The sequence below is a fragment of the Mastacembelus armatus genome, chromosome 7 (genome assembly GCF_900324485.2).
Source record: "Mastacembelus armatus chromosome 7, fMasArm1.2, whole genome shotgun sequence".
NCBI classification, from domain to species: domain Eukaryota; kingdom Metazoa; phylum Chordata; class Actinopteri; order Synbranchiformes; family Mastacembelidae; genus Mastacembelus; species Mastacembelus armatus.
In genome coordinates this window covers 6453828-6470779 of record NC_046639.1, presented here as the reverse complement: position 1 = coordinate 6470779, position 16952 = coordinate 6453828, and the positions used below count along the sequence as shown (strand labels likewise).

At 40.2% G+C, this 16952-nt stretch overlaps 1 protein-coding gene across 2 annotated transcripts; it reads left to right on the top strand.

The window, feature by feature from the left end:
• The first annotated feature begins 161 nt into the window (after positions 1-161).
• bltp3a (bridge-like lipid transfer protein family member 3A) lies at positions 162-16527 on the top strand. Of its 2 annotated transcripts, none has more exons than XM_026332772.1 (21): positions 162-354; positions 3443-3605; positions 5199-5237; positions 5493-5584; positions 5728-5917; positions 6213-6353; positions 6448-6618; positions 6962-7142; positions 7337-7423; positions 8144-8314; positions 9184-9329; positions 10239-10380; positions 10569-10762; positions 10875-12097; positions 12238-12422; positions 12508-12647; positions 12811-12961; positions 13378-13640; positions 13759-13867; positions 14032-14123; positions 14671-16527. In XM_026332772.1, exons 1-21 carry the CDS (start codon positions 311-313, stop codon positions 14785-14787), a joined length of 4041 nt encoding a protein of 1346 aa, XP_026188557.1. In that variant the 5' UTR covers positions 162-310; the 3' UTR covers positions 14788-16527. The 2 variants fall into 2 exon arrangements, with proteins under 2 accessions (XP_026188557.1, XP_026188556.1); XM_026332771.1 differs by having other exon boundaries at positions 12811-12970.
• Positions 16528-16952: the final 425 nt, after the last annotated feature.

The following is a 16952-nucleotide window of genomic DNA, read 5'->3' as shown; positions in this document are numbered from 1 at the left end:
AGTTTTACTGTAATTAAATATGTTGTCGTGACTGCTGGGGTCCTCTGTACTGGGCACACACCCATTCCCCCTTAAACATCCAGGAGATGGCAGCAACGTGTCGCTGCAGCTGTAGCGGTTCTCGGTGTTGTTGAGTGTGTCTGTGACTGGGACTCAGCTGCTGTCCGGTGTGTAGCAGCTAGGCTGTGCCAGCAGCGGCTAACAACATGCACACAGCTAGTGTTGTGCACCGTATAGAGGTACCTGCACGCTGGTATACGTTGGTTTAAGAGGCGAAGCTGCTGGTACCACACGACACACGCTAGCAGAAATGGCCGGGATTATTAAAAAGCAAATCCTTAAACATTTGTCAAGGTAAGTGTTATCTTTGACTTTGTGTTAGCCATTTAGCCCAGCATGGGATGATGGCTTCTACAGTTACCAACTACAAACAGCTAACGTTATCATTAATTAAGGCAATATTGTTTACTCGCCAGCTACATTGATTTCCACGCTGGTTATTATTTAATGTTAGCTTAGAGCTAAATGTTGGACCAACCACAATGAGAACAGCGTTAGGAGGCTTGTTAGGGACCGTGAACGCAGCAACTCACCGCGAACTGAATGAGGCTGGTACCGGTTAACAAGCAGCTATTGTGTGGTGTTAATAACGCTATAATGTTAACGTTAGGGTACATGCTGCTTTAATACTGGCTTTGGGAAAGCTGATACTGATAGATTTTGTTGGCCTATCACTGTTTACAGAGCTCTGCCTATGCACCTTAACAACCTAACTATCTGTCTGTCTATCTGTTGTCTGTCTGTATGTTGTGGTCCATCCATCCATCTCAGGTTCATGTTCCACAGGCACCCATAATCCAGCAAACCATTACCTAATTATTTATATAGTTGTTTGAGGGGGAAATAATTATCAGTATTGAATAAGTCATTTTTAAAATAAAATGCCAAATTTTCACCTGTATCAGCTTCTCAATTTTTTGGCAGTTTCTGTGCCAGTGAACTTGACATCTTTGGATGTGTGACTCTTTAACATTTGTTAAGTTGGGCTTCATAGGTAAATTGTGGCCCTTTTCCCACTTATTTCTGACATTTTACATATCATATCAAGAGTCAGTTGATTATTAAATCATGTACCATGGAATGATGAGGATTAAGACTACTACGAAGTAATTATTCGTGTTAATTACTTGACATGCATTTTGTTAACAGTTTTTTAGTACATGAGTGTAGTGAATGAACTCAGTATAAACTAAAACACTTCATGGCTTAAAACCAGATTTCCATACAAAAGCCCAGGGCCATAAGATGGAGGATGTGTCAAAGTTATTGTACTTCAGCAGTGCAAATTTTGGACTAAGATTAATCAAATTATGTTCAAAGAAATTATACTAAGTAAACCAGGGGAGCATTACAGTTTCTACATAGGCATGTGCTGAAAACAGGTCTGAATGCAAATTCATCAGGGTTATTAAAAAGATTTCTTCTTTTAGGTCTATTTGTAAGACCAAGATTATTTAGTTGTATATGTCAAGTTGGTTTACTTACTGTATATGAATGAATGTTTTCAGCTGAGGTTTCTTGCCAAATTAATCAACAGTGGTCCAAAAATTCATCTGGTTATGCAGAGACAAACACTGCTTTCTGATCACCTTGACCTTCCTCACAAGCTGATGGCAGCCTTTTCTCTACACCTGCTCTTACTTCCTCTATCCATAATGCCACTTCTCAGGAGACATAAACCTTCTATTTTTTGATGCCCACACCTTTTTTAGGTTTTACTTAGGTGGAACTTTTTCTATTTTCTGTTTCTGGCACCACTGAGAGTGAAGCAATACATTTAGGTGGAAGGCTAATGTTGAAATGTGTTTGAAAGTTCTCTTTCAAACAACCTGGCTAGATGGGGTAAAAGCTAAAGTTAATCACGAGTCTGGACAATAGGTTTGTGCTAAATCAGAGGCATGCTCCAAAATGCCCTGCTATTCTCATCTTCTCAGTTGACTCCTTCACTGAATAATTAAAACAATTATTTGCACCAGACAGGGCAGAGCAGACATATAAGATAGACCTAAAAGCAGGACTGGGGTCATAGCTTGTTCTGAACAGGAAATGAGTTTTGTAGTCCAAACATCTCCTTCTGTCAGAAATAATAACATAGATCATTGTGTTTATTCTTTACTGATCTTTCCTTATTAGTGGCAGAGTCAGTGTCACAGTTTCTCATTAGTAAGAATACAAACATTTTAAAACAGGGAGGAAGATGACACAATCATCCACAATCCTTAGTTCTAATCAAGGCATGCCTGCAATGCATCTCTGTTAATGGCAGTGTGTGTTTAAGTTCATATTGTAAACATACAGCAAAGCAAACTTAAACACACTAAACATCTCCACTCAGTGATTGCTGGATAAAAACTGATGGCCCGAAAGTTGATTCTTTTGGGTTAATCGCTTAATAAGAACCTTTAGTGCCGTTTAACACTAAAACCAAATAGTTGTGCTTTTGGCCAAGTTTATACAGTAACTTCTTTCATGCCTTTGATAAGCTCTGGAATTTCTGCTCTTTTTAAACCATGCTAATCTTAGCAATTAGTGCATATTATTAGTTTTAAAAATAACTGCACCACTATACAGTAGTCTTTGCTTTAGTTTGGGTCTTAATCATATTTACCATTTCTTTGTGATCATATCTGCCAAACCAAAAGGCAGTTGTATTAAAAAACACAATGCTGTACAGTCGAGTCAAAGCTATTTCCTATTTTCAGACATGTGAACTAGCTCTCAACCTCTAGTTTGAGTCATAAAAGGCTCTTAGTGTGGGAATTAATATCAAATCTCAGTTTTAGGAAAGCAACAACCAAGGTTTTGTCCCCAGTAGAATATGTTAGCCGTTATTTTGGTGTTAAAGATGAAAACGATTACGTTTTGACTAGCTTCTCCGATTTATTATGTACAGTGTGGTATTAGGACCAAACTGGACCACATGCACTAGTCATCAGTTTAATTAACATTGTTGAAAAAACTGAAAATGGTGAGCCACACTCTGTAGGTGTCTTGTGTGACATTAACATTAGTCTACAGCTTTTTCATCAATGTCTCCTAGCTGACCTCAAAATGTCACAGGGATTTATCAGGACAGTGTGTTGAAATGAACATACTTCAAAAATCAGTTCATTATTATTGCTGTTATATTCAGAGCTTGATACATTGCCACCCTTGACTTAGATAGCAAGCACAGCTGTCATGGTCTTTCAGGATGACTTATTCAGTTGTACTACTTTAAACACATCTTGGCCAAGCTGTGTAATTCATTTTTGTTTCCCAGATCATCAGTGACATATATTGGTGTTTTCATGATAAGTTATTTGAAACTCCTCCAGATTTGGACTGTCTATAATTTGTTTTTTGCAAACCTTTTGACATTTTATATGGTTCCTTTGCCTAGGTTTACCAAGAATCTGTCCCCGGACAAGATCAATCTGAGTACTTTGAAGGGGGAGGGGCAGTTATCTAACCTTGAGCTAGATGAAGAAGTCTTGCAGAATATGCTTGACCTGCCTACCTGGCTGGCTGTAACTCGGGTCTACTGCAACAAAGCCGCCATCAGGGTATGTCTTACTGACTTGTCAAACCTGAATGTGTTGATGGTCTGACAGGTGAAGCAGCATCCCTTTTCTGAGACAGCTTTTTGAAACACAAAGCTAGTACAGAAAAGCTACATGGATTATTTCGAATTGGTAATTGTTTCATTTTCAGTCTTAACAAAGGATTTCTTCTTATTAATCCCAAACAGCTTGTTTTTGAAATTCAGACCACATAGTTGTTGAGGAGGAGTGGCAGTACCACAAATATACGCATTGCTGACGGCACTGCTGAGGGAACATTATGATCTTTTAGACCAGCACTAGTTGTTGATAATAGAGAGACAAGCCATGATTCAGAGAGACACAAAAGGCCAGAAGCTAAACTGATCCTGAGATATACTGGCTGGTGTACATTTAGTTGTCAGGGTTTTTGTGTTCCCAGAAAAACTGTATAATACTACATGTATAATACAGTTTCTTTAAAAACAGAATTTAGTAATAAATAAATATATAATATCCTATATGTATTGAGTCAAAAGTATGACACGAAGGTCAAGAGATTTTAGTTTTGGATTTTTTTATTAAAATTTGCAAACATTTAAACTGTGGTCAGGTGCATCTTGTTTGCTTTAATTTTTTTCAGATGTGTCATAAATAATCATAATCAGTATGGCAGTGACGAGCCCATGCAGGCCTCCATTATGAAATTGTCTCTCCCATGTCATAGAAACACGCAGCAGTCCACAACACAGGATTTCCTATATTTACTTCTTTTGTTCTTGTGGTAGACACATCTGACTAATAAGCAGAGGGGACATTTGCACGTGGTTTGAAGTGATGCATTTTGGCATGCTTGAATTTTTCTCTGTGTGAAAAGAAACCGAACCAAAAGTAAATGCTACAAGTTCACAAACTCAAGCGATTTGGACCAGAGCAAACAAAATAAGGTGCAAAAGCACTGTGAGAACCCAAAAGATACTCGTAAGAGGTCCTGCAGGAAGGACAACTATCGCAACAGCTCTCCATCTATCAAGCCTGAGTAAACGTCAACTTACTTGAAATTTGCAAGTAAAAAATTGAGAGTGTGAGGAAAAAGGTTCTCAGGTCTGTATGTTGCTTTCCTTGTTAGTCACCCTCTTAGACTTTATTTAGTAATGAGTCCTGTGGTGTAGTCAGCAAAGTGACTACTGACTCTTTGCAGAACATCTCCTTCACAACTGCTTGCTCTTTTAATCATATTTTCTTCCCATTTTGAGGAATGCCCTAGGCTACAGCTCTGTGTGAAAACCTTTATATATTGGACTGTTATATTAGTCTGCACAAGCCCCATTTTATTCTTGGGGCCCAAAATAGTGGCTGTTGCTAATGTATAACCTGATTTTTTTTTTGTATACTGTGATAATAAATTTGCTTAAGTATTATGACCAGTAGTGTTAGCAATTTAGTGAAATGCCAGCTAAAATGGCAGTAAAAATTACAGCGTGGCACTTACTGTGTTGTATTTTGTGAGCCTGATGCCCACTGTGCCCTTGCGCCCAGTGAATGATAAACAGTGCAGAATGCTGTGGCAAGTGTTTGTGACTGACTCTGATGACCCTGCCGTCCTTTTTCCATCAGATACAATGGACAAAGCTGAAAACAAGCCCCATCTGCCTGGTAAGAACTATGTTATTTCTGTCCTACAGAGATCTTGCACATTTTTTAAGCACTAAACCTCCCCCCTTGTCTTTTAATCCAAAATAACCTAACTCTGGCATGACTCCAGCAGTTCCCTGTTTTGTTGTTTTACTTTTTTGTTGCTCTGCTCTGTCATCTGTGTTCTTTGTCCTGTTATCACATGTAAATCTTAGGCCACTTCTCTTTATTTTGCTCAATAGTAAATGGTGAGTATTACTTTCCTCTTTTGTGCAGTTCTTAGATAAGGTAGAGGTAGAGATGAGGACATGTGAAGAGCCTCGTCCACCCAATGGGCCCTCTCCTATAGCTATAACAGCAGGCCAGAGGTGAGCATGCATAAATCTTGAGTCTAGTTAACGTATGTGGTATTGAATACGATATACTATATCAATTCTCAAACTACATCATTAGTGATACACTGTACACGATGAGCATTGCGTTGACTCATGTTTGTGCTATGTGTTTGCAGCGAGTATGGATTTGCTGAGAAAGTGGTAGAGGGCATGTCTGTTAGGATCAACTCCATTACTATCAAGGTGCAGTCTCGAGCCTTTCATGCCTCCTTTGAGCTCTGGCAGCTGCAAGGCAACAGCCTCAACCCCAAATGGCAGCGCAGTGATCTGCGCTACACACGCATCACAGACCCACGGAGAGGAGAGGTACAGTGCCATAAAAGTCTGAAAGTCATACTGTATATAACACCCAGCTGAAAGTCATGTTCTGCCACAGAAAAAGTGTGTTCTTTAAGCCTGAAGTCAGTCATTTAATCAATAATCAGTTGTTTTGGTTTTTATTTGCTGCAGGAACAACCTTTCAGAGTCAAATTATGTAATCGACCTAAAAGGAAAATAAAAATATTTTCCCACTGATATAAGTTAGTAAATGTTTGTGTCTTGTCTCATTGTGTTTTTGTGTTTTCTCGGACATTGATGGTTTGTTTTTTGTCTCAATCAGGTGTTGACATTCAAAGAAATTAACTGGCAGAGTCTGCGAATTGAGGCAGATGCCATTGAGGGTGATGACCAGGACCTCGGTAGCACCCCATTACGTCTCATCACCAACCAGGGACGCATTCGCATTGCCCTCAAACGCAGAGTAAGGCTGTGTTTCTACAGTTCATTTGAAGTTCACAAATGTGAAGTCACAAATGATTTGTCCCGTGTGTTTAATTCCTTATTGTTCTGCTTAGATAAAAGACTGTAATGTCTTGGCATCCAAGCTGCTTTTCATTCTGGATGACCTGTTATGGGTGCTGACGGACTCTCAACTCAAAGCTATCATCCATTATGCCAAATCTCTCAGTGAGGCTATGGAGAAATCTGCCCAGCAGAGGAAGAGCATGACTGCAGAATCCCTGCAGGTCCTGCCCTCTTCCTGCTCATTGATGTTTTGGTGAAAAAGAAAATCTGTGAGAAGAATAGAATTACATTACGAGATATATCAGATGTTTTAACCTTTGAACATCTATGTTAAATTCATTACAAGTAAGATCTTTGAAGTTGTTTCTGCATTGATTTTATTTACTGTTATTTGATGTTGTATTTTGATAATCAAAATACAAAAGACATTTTTCATAGAAGGCAGTATTGTTAAAAATATTATTGTAGAACAGCTCAAGGTTGGGTTAGTGTTTTCTGTACATTACAGGTCAGGTTGAATTTTTCTTCCCCCTGTTCACTGTTTTTACCTCTATCGTGGTTTAGACGGCTCCTCCATCTCCTGGCCTACACAGCCTCTGGACTGAGCCCTCACCTGCTCCTGCTGGCAACCCGAGCAACTTGAGTCAATACTTTGATCTCTATGATGTCAAGGAGTCTTCCTACCATACCTTTATATCCCGCCTGGACTTACACATATGCAATGATAGCTCTTCAATGGATGAAGGTTTGTTGGGAAGAACTCACCATGTGCTAGTAAGACATTAACATGTAGTTTTAGTTCTTTTGCATCTTGTGTGTATTTATGCATAAAGCAGTGATTGTATGTTCAAAGTAATCCTTATGGGACACTGAATTAAGTGTTTGAAAAGTAAATACTGTGAAGGTGGTTTTTAACTGCTGTAATGTGATATTACGTAGATGAGCCTCCCCCACCGGGGCTGCAAGGTGCCATGCAGTTGACATTTAGGAAGCTGGGTTTTGACTACTACCCCGTCCACAGACCTGGTGAGTGTGAAGACTGGTCCTTTCTGTGGCCAAAATTTAACTGCAGTTCACCTTGAGGCCTTGTACTGCTCCCACTGAAACCATAGCATTCATTCAGGACTGGCTGTTAGGAGGATTACTATTCAAGCAGACTAATAGCTTGGGAGAGTGCACCCAGCGGCATTATTCTCTGTGAAATTCCTGAAGTGTAAAAGGTAAATTGCAAATTTGACCCTGATATTTTGTTTTCAAGTTTAAAACACATGAATATCTCATTTACTTATGGTAAACTATGTGTAGTATTTGGCATATATTATTTGGATCTCAAATCATTATAGTGTCTGAAATCAGGATTTTTAGCATTATCCTTGTCATATAGCTTAAAGTGCAACCTCACAGAGCTGCTAGTGTGGCTGTGGTGACTTGAGTGCCGTTGGGATGTGGACTTTTATAAGAAAGAATTAAAGATACTGCATCCTAAAACTTTTGACAAAGGCAAGATTTTAGTAATTTTGGATTAAACTTCACAAAATTACTTTTACAATATACAGTTAATATTTAGACTTAATTCTACATGATTTTTTTTTTTACTGAATATTGTTGGCAGTAACTGCCATCTATATTTTTCTTATGTTTTATCTCAAGTATTATTTGTAATTACTAACAAACTGCAACAAATTGTAATTTCTAAATTAATTGAGAATTATTGATGAACTCCCTTTTGATACTGCTGTAATACAGCTGATGGATGCCGACACTGGGAACGCCACAGTGGAGCCATGGAAGCTCAGGCACAGTGGACTAGGAAGCTGCTGCAGGAGTACCAGAGGAGAGCAGAGGCTTCTGGGTTCCCAGGACCCCATACCGAGGTGCCCCCGCCAACCAAAACCTCCACAGCCAAGACAGTTCAAGGTAGGATTGCAGAATTAATATGAAAGTTTGTCATCTGTGCAGACAGCTTAATATTGACAAAAATATAAAGATACACTGAGCCATAGTGGGTTGTCCAAGCAGCCAAATCCACTTACTAGAAATTTGGCCAGTTCTCATGGAGATGGGTTTGTTGGCATGCTTAACTTCTGAGCTGACACAAGTAAGAAGTCTTGAAAATGTTAAAACAGCTTCCACATCAACATATACTCAGATGCCAGGAGGAACATCTGAGATGCAACAAACATCAATCCATTACCTATACTGGTAATTCCTATCAAGAGTCACAGGGCGGCTGGAGCCACTCCCAGCTGACATTGGGTGAGAGGCGGGTTACAGCCTGGACAGATCTCAAGGTGCTTTTCTGTGGCAACAGTATACCTTAATATACAGATCACCAGGGCTGACATAGAGACAGAAAACCAGTCACACTCACATTCACACCTATGGGCAATTCAGTCACCAGCTAACCAAACCTGCATGGTGGGAGGAAACCGAAGTACCCAGAGGAAAACCCACACAGACACGGGAAGAACATGCAAACTCCACAAACCTTCTTGCTGCAAGGCAGTGATGCTAACCAGTGTTCCACCACGCTCCAGAAGTAATAAACACCAAAATAATAAGATCTAATAAATTAGTTCTTCACTTTAACACTGTTACATGATGGCAAAGGCTATGAGCCTGTCTACTATAAAAATCAACATATGGCTACATGATGTAGCATTTTTATTATAAGACAAAATGTTATCTGTAAATCGGTAAAAATGTTTCTGAGTATCAGTGTCATGATCTTGCTTAGTCATTTTAGCTTGTCAGTAAGAGTTTGCTCTGTCATGTACTTACTGCAGATGGACAGTCTAGTTCCAAATCAAACTCCTGTGACAAAGAGCAGTCAACTGGCAGGACCTCTGTGACGGCTTCTTCAGGCTCATCACTGAAGAGGCTGCGGTCTAGTTGTGTGGTGGTCAGGATTGATGATGTGGACATTCACCAGGCAAGTTTTATCATCAGCTGATTTGATTTTCCTGCTTTAACAGAGCTCTGCTCTTCAACAATCGGAGAGGCTCCTGTTCTTGAGCGGTACCTCTAACAAAGCATTGATAACATATTGCTAGATTTGGATTTTTCGTTCAGCTACATAACAGTTATCTACAATGGAGAAAATATCAACAACTACTGTACTATTGTCTCTTAAAGAAAATATGCATATAATTATATTTCCAGACATGACTACCAGCTCCCTGCTGCGGATTACCTACATGACTGCATGGAGGGCATGGTTATTTGATTAAAGGTTGCATTTGTGTGCCAATACTACCTTTATATACTGATGTGATAGAATTACTATTTTAAAGAAAAAAAGTCAGGTAAACCTTGGCCAGGTAGCTAATGTTAGTGTCATGTGCTGCAGCATGCTCATCACTTGCAGTTAACTCAAATCAACAAAAATGCATGTCAGATTATCAGCCTTGGAGGCATCTCCCTGACAGAGGAGGCCTAACAGAGGAAGAAAAAGGCTCTTTAATGAAGTGTAAATATTTGGGAAAATTTTGGAATCAAATTAACTTTCTACGCCTGCCTTTCACCTGAGACTAAGAAACCCCCCACACTTTCGTTTTGTGTTTTCTTTATCATTTATCATTCATTTCAGGCTTTTGACCATGAAAGAACATAACACTTCCAGTAGTTGTAGTTCCCCATTTGATAGAACAAAAGAGACCTGTAGAAAATTCTGTACATGGCTGGGTATTTAGTTTCACTTTGTGACAGGAAGTCATTGATGTTCATGTTTGTGTGTTGGTCTGATTTTGTAAATAAACTTTTTTTTGTTTGTTCTTGTATCTTGAATGAAGATAAAAGAAATGTCATAATTATTTTTATAATTTCCATCATTACTTTTCAGGTGTCTACAAGGGGCCGTCAGAACAGGAAGACCCAGTCTTTTTTATCCTGTAATCGTAAAGCTCAGCATTTGCCAGACAACATACCAGCAGTTCATCTGCAGTTTACTGAATACTACTTTCCAGACAGCCCCAGTGTGTCAGGTATCATGCAGCTGTTTGTAATCTCCCTGTGTATTTTCATGTTGCTATTTAATCATTATATGTGTTGATGCAGTTTTTCAGTTACCAGTGGAATTTATTTCTGGGTCAATAGTTGCTAATCAGATTGGTGAATAGAATCGTCCTCTAATGGCATATCTAACCGTTTGCTTGCTTCGATTTTTTTCCAGTGCCCACCTCAAATCTGTACGCCCAGTTAAACAGCCTCCAGCTGTGTGTGGACTCAGCCAGTGTTCTGTGGATCAGTCTATTTTCCAGGGGTCTGCTGCACACTCTGGACCAAGTCAAAGCTTTCTACCATTTACAGGACAGTAGCAAGGCTGAAGAGCATGTAGACGTCCGTATGGATGCAGCTCAGCTCAAGGTGAATACACAGCTATTTATAATACATATTAACGTATTGTCTTTGAATGTATTTCTGTAGACTATTCTTTAACCCTAAATGTCTTGTAAATTGTCATTGTTTCTCCCTATAGCTGATAATTCCCTTGGATTCTTCCATACTGGACCATCCAGAGCGTCCACAGTCCCTCTCTGTTACTGTAGCCCAGATGGTTCTCAGCAACACCCGCCACTGTCCCCATGGCTCCAGAGCTGACCTTTACAACACCTATGACAAATTTATAAGCTGCCCTTTCTTCCAGTTCACACCCCCCTACCCTTACCCCAGAGACCTGAGTGCCTTCCACCCGATTCCCACCACCTTCCTTCATCACTCTCAAGAGACGGAGCCCCAGCCTCTGGATAGGAAACAATTACGGTCCCACGATGTCTGGTCTCTCAGTCTGTCCCGTGTAACTGCAGGTTTTGATGGAGCTCGGCGATACCCTAAAGGCAGAACCCAGCCTTTCGTTGAGCCCTTTGCCATGTCTGTGTGGATGTGTCAGCCCTTTACCTTTAAAAGTGGTTCTTCATCTTCCTCCTCCAGTCCCAGCACAGCCCACCAGCCTTCTGTAGAACAGGAAGAGGCTGTGCTTGCTTCTGTCCACTTCCTTGCTCACACCATCACTCCAGTAAAGATGTGGCTTAACCACTATCAATATGTAGCCCTGTTGAGGATGAAGGATGCCATGGCTCGGTTGGGGGCAGAATTGGGTCGAGATCTGCAAGATGTTAAACAGGATCAAGGCAAGAAGTCAAAACCTGCTAGTCTTTGTGTTGCCCTTCTAGTGGACTCGTTAGAACTTGGTATCCTGTTGCCACCAGCCTCCTCAGAGCCAGGAGATGAGGCCCCCCACACCCCAGAAACAGACAGCCCCAGTATAACAGACTCTGACATTTCCCCCATTCATCACTCTGCAGATGTGGTTGTGCAGGACAATGTGTTGGAAAACGGCATCTCCTCCATCAATACAGCTGTGAGTGCATTAGATCAGGATGGACAGGATGGAATGGTAGAGGAGGCATGTGAGGCAGTGGAGGAGGGATCAGAGATGGATGTTTTGACAACCCAGGAGGACACTCCTGTCCTCTCACCTCCTCTCTCACCTGGACAGTCTCCAGTCCTCTCCCGCGGACCTTCCAACTTCAGCCTGGAGGGAGAACTGTCGAGCGCCATCAGTGTCACCAAGGACGTGACCAAAGATGCCATTAGTGCCTCGCTGGACCTGACTAAAGGGGCGTTTTCAATAACAAAAGACGCCTTCAGTATGCTGAGTCGTGGTTCAGGGATGAGCAAATTGTTTAGTCCACAGTCAAAGTAAGTGCTAATGCTCTCCTGCTGGGCTGTTGGCAACATAGTGTTACTGTGTCTGGAACCCCTACCGTGAACCACATGTTTTTACTGGCTGTCCCTTAATGACTGTGTGTGTGTGTGTGTGTGTGTCTGTCTGTCTATAGGGAACAAGTCCAGCGTTTAGAAGAGTCTTCCCCCTCTTTGGCTGCCAGCCTGCGCCTCCAATCCATGAAGCAGTCGCCTTCCCAAAATTCTTTTGATAGTGCTGTTCTGGATGGCAGCCTGCCAGATGAAAATCTCTCTGTTGATAGTGATGGCAGTGACAATTTTGTGGCCATCATGGACTCAGGTGCTTAAAATACTACCAGATTTCCAAAGTAATCTCTCTGAATAACACAGACGACATCTACTGTAAGTTTGTGCCATGTTTGCAGAGTCCGGTATGGAGTCCATGCGTCTAAGCAACACTCCACTGGGCAGTCGAGGCAGCCCAGCCCCAGGGACAGATGGAGGTTCATCAGCTGACCTCAGCAGCTCCCTGTCCCAAAGTACTGAGGACATGCCACAGGATATGGTGGGTTACTATTCTCATATGCCAGATTTATTTGTGGAGTTATATTATTTTCTTGAGCAAAAACAACACAGGGCGTTTGCATTTCTTTTTAATAATTAAATTCAAACCTTCACTTCAAATCAGTGGTGTAATGTGACATCATTCTGATGATGTGTTGTTACAGTCATCAGTGTTGTTGCTGATCCTGAGTGGAATGGCCTGTACTATGGAAGTAAAGGGAGAAGACCAGGTTGTGGCTGTGGAAGCCCAGAATCTGAGCCCTGTACAGATGGGTAATATCAGGGTGTCTGACCTGCTGGCTGGTCTCATACAAGGTAACTTAGGTTAGTGGAAAATTTGTTATCAATAAAATCTTAAAGAATAATTTCAGACCTCAATTTAAATCACTTCTGTCTGTATTAACTAGTGAAATTCCACTATCGTCTATGTTTAGATTATTGTTTTGCACAGGCTTGACAAAAACAAATGTAAATTAATCATGTAACAGTCCTCTTTGGTAATTGATGTTTAGTTAAAGACTCTGACATCAAGAAAATAAATAAATAAATAAAAATATTTTATTTAAAAATATTTTTTAAATTATTTAAATGTTTTTAAATGCAGAATTAATTAATTAAAATTCTTACATCTACTCCTTCTCCCTGATTGAAAAACACAGGAAATACTCATATTTTTTACTTGAAAGTGTAACTACTGTATATGAAATGTACCTTTTCTTTTGTTTGTTCAGCTCAACGACCAGCCCTAAAGCAGGATAGGCCGGTCAGGAGGGCCTCTCCAGTGCTGTGCATGCGAGCGGAAATGGGTCCATCTGCAACCCAACGCAGTGTTCTGGCTGAGTCATTGGGCTTCATAGATATAAGAGTGCAAGACTGCCAGGCAGAGTTGTTGACCTCCACAGTGACAACGATTGGGCCTTTTCTTGAAGATGAATTCAGTGCTGAAAATCAGCCAATGAAGTTGCACATGAGCAACATCACCATCACTATGAAGGTTGGTAAATGATATCTGTTTGGGCCTCAACTGATCAGTAATAAGTAGTGTTACGGTACATGTGGTGTATGTGAAGTGTAAGGACCCCTATTTGTTTTTTTGGGGTTTTTTTTTTCAGGATGATAGCCCTAGAATCTACCCTACAGCCCCTCAACCTGTACCAGCCACAATTGTTGTAGATCAGCTTCTCCTTGAGCGCAGTGATGATGGTGTCATGAGACTCAAAGGTGGGCAAGAAGAAAAAACATCATTTTTAAATTTTTTTTTATGTTGTACCAGTAGATATCCCCAAATCTTAGCCTGATCATGAAGCATAAAAAAAAACAGAAGTTCAAGCTCAGAGTACCGAAAGATGAACAGAAACTATCTTTGCTTTCCTTTTTGATTGCAGCTGAAGGGACAAACCCAAAAGTGCCAGCAGCTGTTCCTGTGGCTGGCCCAGACAACACAAACAGCTCGCGCTTTGTTCAGCAGCGCAGTGAGGTAGGGGAAACCTTACTCTTTAACTTTTTTTGTACAAAGGAATGTACAGCAACATATGGTCTGCTGACCTGAGGCTTCAATTAGAAAACCAGTGTTGATGTCACTGGCCAATATACTGCAGACGATTTCTGCACTCAAAAAAAAAAGTCCCCAAACTACAGAGGACAGAGACAAATTCCTCAGTGTTAGTATCAGTCTTGTTGGGATCAAACAACTCTCTTGAAGTATTATCAATGTGTCTGAAATCTTAAGTTTCAAACCAAGATAATCCTTGCGGACAAATTTTAGTAGATAACAGTGTCTGAGCTGTGGAGCTGTGTATATCTTGTGTGTTCACACAGCCTGAAGTTTTATGTTCAGGAAAACTTTTAATGCCCATATGAACTACTACTGTTTTCATTCTAGCATAAATAGAGTTGGCTACTGTCTTAAATTCAGCTTTAAGACCAGTTTCCTCTTTCTGCTTAGCTCTAAGAATGTAGCACATAGCCACAATGTGCTTTAGCTCCAACTGGACCTAAACAATCCAAAAATTGTGCCATGACAGGGACAGACCCTTGAGTCGCAGCTCTCCAATGCCCAGGCTGCTCTCACCCAGGCCCTCAGTGACAAAGAGCGCCTCCTTCTGGAAGTCAGGAAATATGACCCTACATTTACTCTCTGAGCCTCTCTGTCTCACCCCTGAACCTTCTGTATCCTGCTAAGGATCTGTGATCAGAAGCATCAGGATGAATACCAGGAACCAGCAAGACTCAAGCTAAGTACAGTATGTCTTGGACATGTGAGAGGACATAAGATGAATCCACTTTGTGGCTTTGGATTACTTTACACTTGCTATATACATTATTGGTACTACTGTTTGATGAGACAGTATAGATATTCCTCATGTCGTACTTACCACAAACATTCCCTCTTCCTTCTCATTTAGTCAGACAGTAAACTCATTGTGTGGTTTAAGTGTTTGTCACACAGCATGCAAGGATAAATATCATCATGCTTTAGTTGATTGTTTGTGATATGGAAATGTGAAGTCAAGCACATGCCAAAACCCCGTAATCACATGCACTGACACTGCCAGGCAGCTGCTCATTCATCAGTCACTCCTATGAAACATAACTTATGGTCAAGCATGCTAATTTTACACGTAGAACATTTCCAGATTGAGACACAGAGCCAAATAGACTTTAACACTGAATCCTTTGTTTACCATGAAACATGATCCATATGTTTCTTTCAACTTTTTTTGTTAAAGGTAGGAAAAATAAGCACTTTTTTGAAAAACTAAAAGCTGAACTTTCATGAAGAGACAGATGCATCACTATCTTTGCTGTGTTATCAAAAGGCTGAAGTGGTTGCACACATACTTATCAAGTTCTCAGTGTTCGAAAAGTAAGTTGAGTTGTGAAATGTTGATTCTTTTGTTGTGTGAAAAAATGTGCTCTATGGTTGAATGTCCACTCAAACACAATGCACCTTTGGATCTCTCCCTCGGCTGTGGAGAGCAGGTGGCACTGTAGTTTCAGTATTGTAACAGTATTGTCTCTTCACTCTAACCCTCTGGTTTTAAAGAGGTTAGGGATTATACCAGTTACTGGAAACAAAATTGGTTTTGTAGCTGGCCAGGAAACAAATAAAGACTGCTAGTGTTATTACCTCTACACATTTGTAATGTACAGTATGGTGGTCAGACATTATGAATCTGAAGGTCCTTCTCTATGTTGTTTTACTTGTATATATTTATTTGGGATGTGTTAATGCATGTTTTTGTTGTTAGACCAGACTGACTGCAGTGTATTAAAGCCATATCAATCAAAAAAGTGACATTAAAAAAGCTGGTACTGGTATTGATGAGGTTTACACAGACAGGGTATATTACTACAAAAATGGATACTTTATATGATTAATCCTGAGTTTATGTATCAGGCCAGTCGTCTGTTTTAATTTCTGTCACCTTTATCCATGCACAAATCCATTTATATGCATTGATTCCAACTACGTTCATCTGAATACATTCATGAATGCTTTCATGAAAAAGACCTGTATCTCAGCTACATTTTATGTACAGATGTTCTGTTGTTGAGTCAATGCTTTTCCTTTGGGAGTATGGGTTCTCCATTTTAATGGTTACTGAACTGTTACAAAGATCTTCTAACCTTTCTCCTCCAGTTGCCATTGTCCTGTTGTGTACTTGGGAGACCCCTGGTGGCTGGTGACTTCCCATGATAGATATTTACTTTTTTTTTTTTTTTAATCTTTGGTTGCCTTGCAAATTGTATGACAGATCTGCATTCTGAAACTAGAGTGGGAAACAACTGAGCAAAAAACAAAAAAAAAACAGCTTTGGTTTTAATCAAAGACATGACAAAGAACATAAACACTACACATTTTTATGAAATTCAATACTTTAGGTGACTAGTATTTAGAAACAAAAAATATCTACTTGTCTTTCAGGTTTTAATATTTTCCCCTAAACTGCATGTGGACACATTCTTAGATTGTCAGTGTAATAAAGCACAGGTACTACTCTTTAAACTCAGTATCACTTATAGATCGTTTCAGCTTTTGATGTTTTTGCATGGTCTTAACAGACAAATGGTACGAAAATGTAACATCCCATGCTGGATGCAACATGTAGCTGTAAAATTTGTCTAATTTCCCTCCTTAATGTTGAGTAGCATCCACATTTTGCTGACAAACTGGTGCTCTGAATTTCCATCTGCTCTAAGCCTGATACACTAGACTTCCTTCGCACACCACAGCAGGTCCAGGTTTCTTTGACAACCTTACACTTACCCAGTGTGCCATGCAAAAAGGAGGAGATGGACAGAG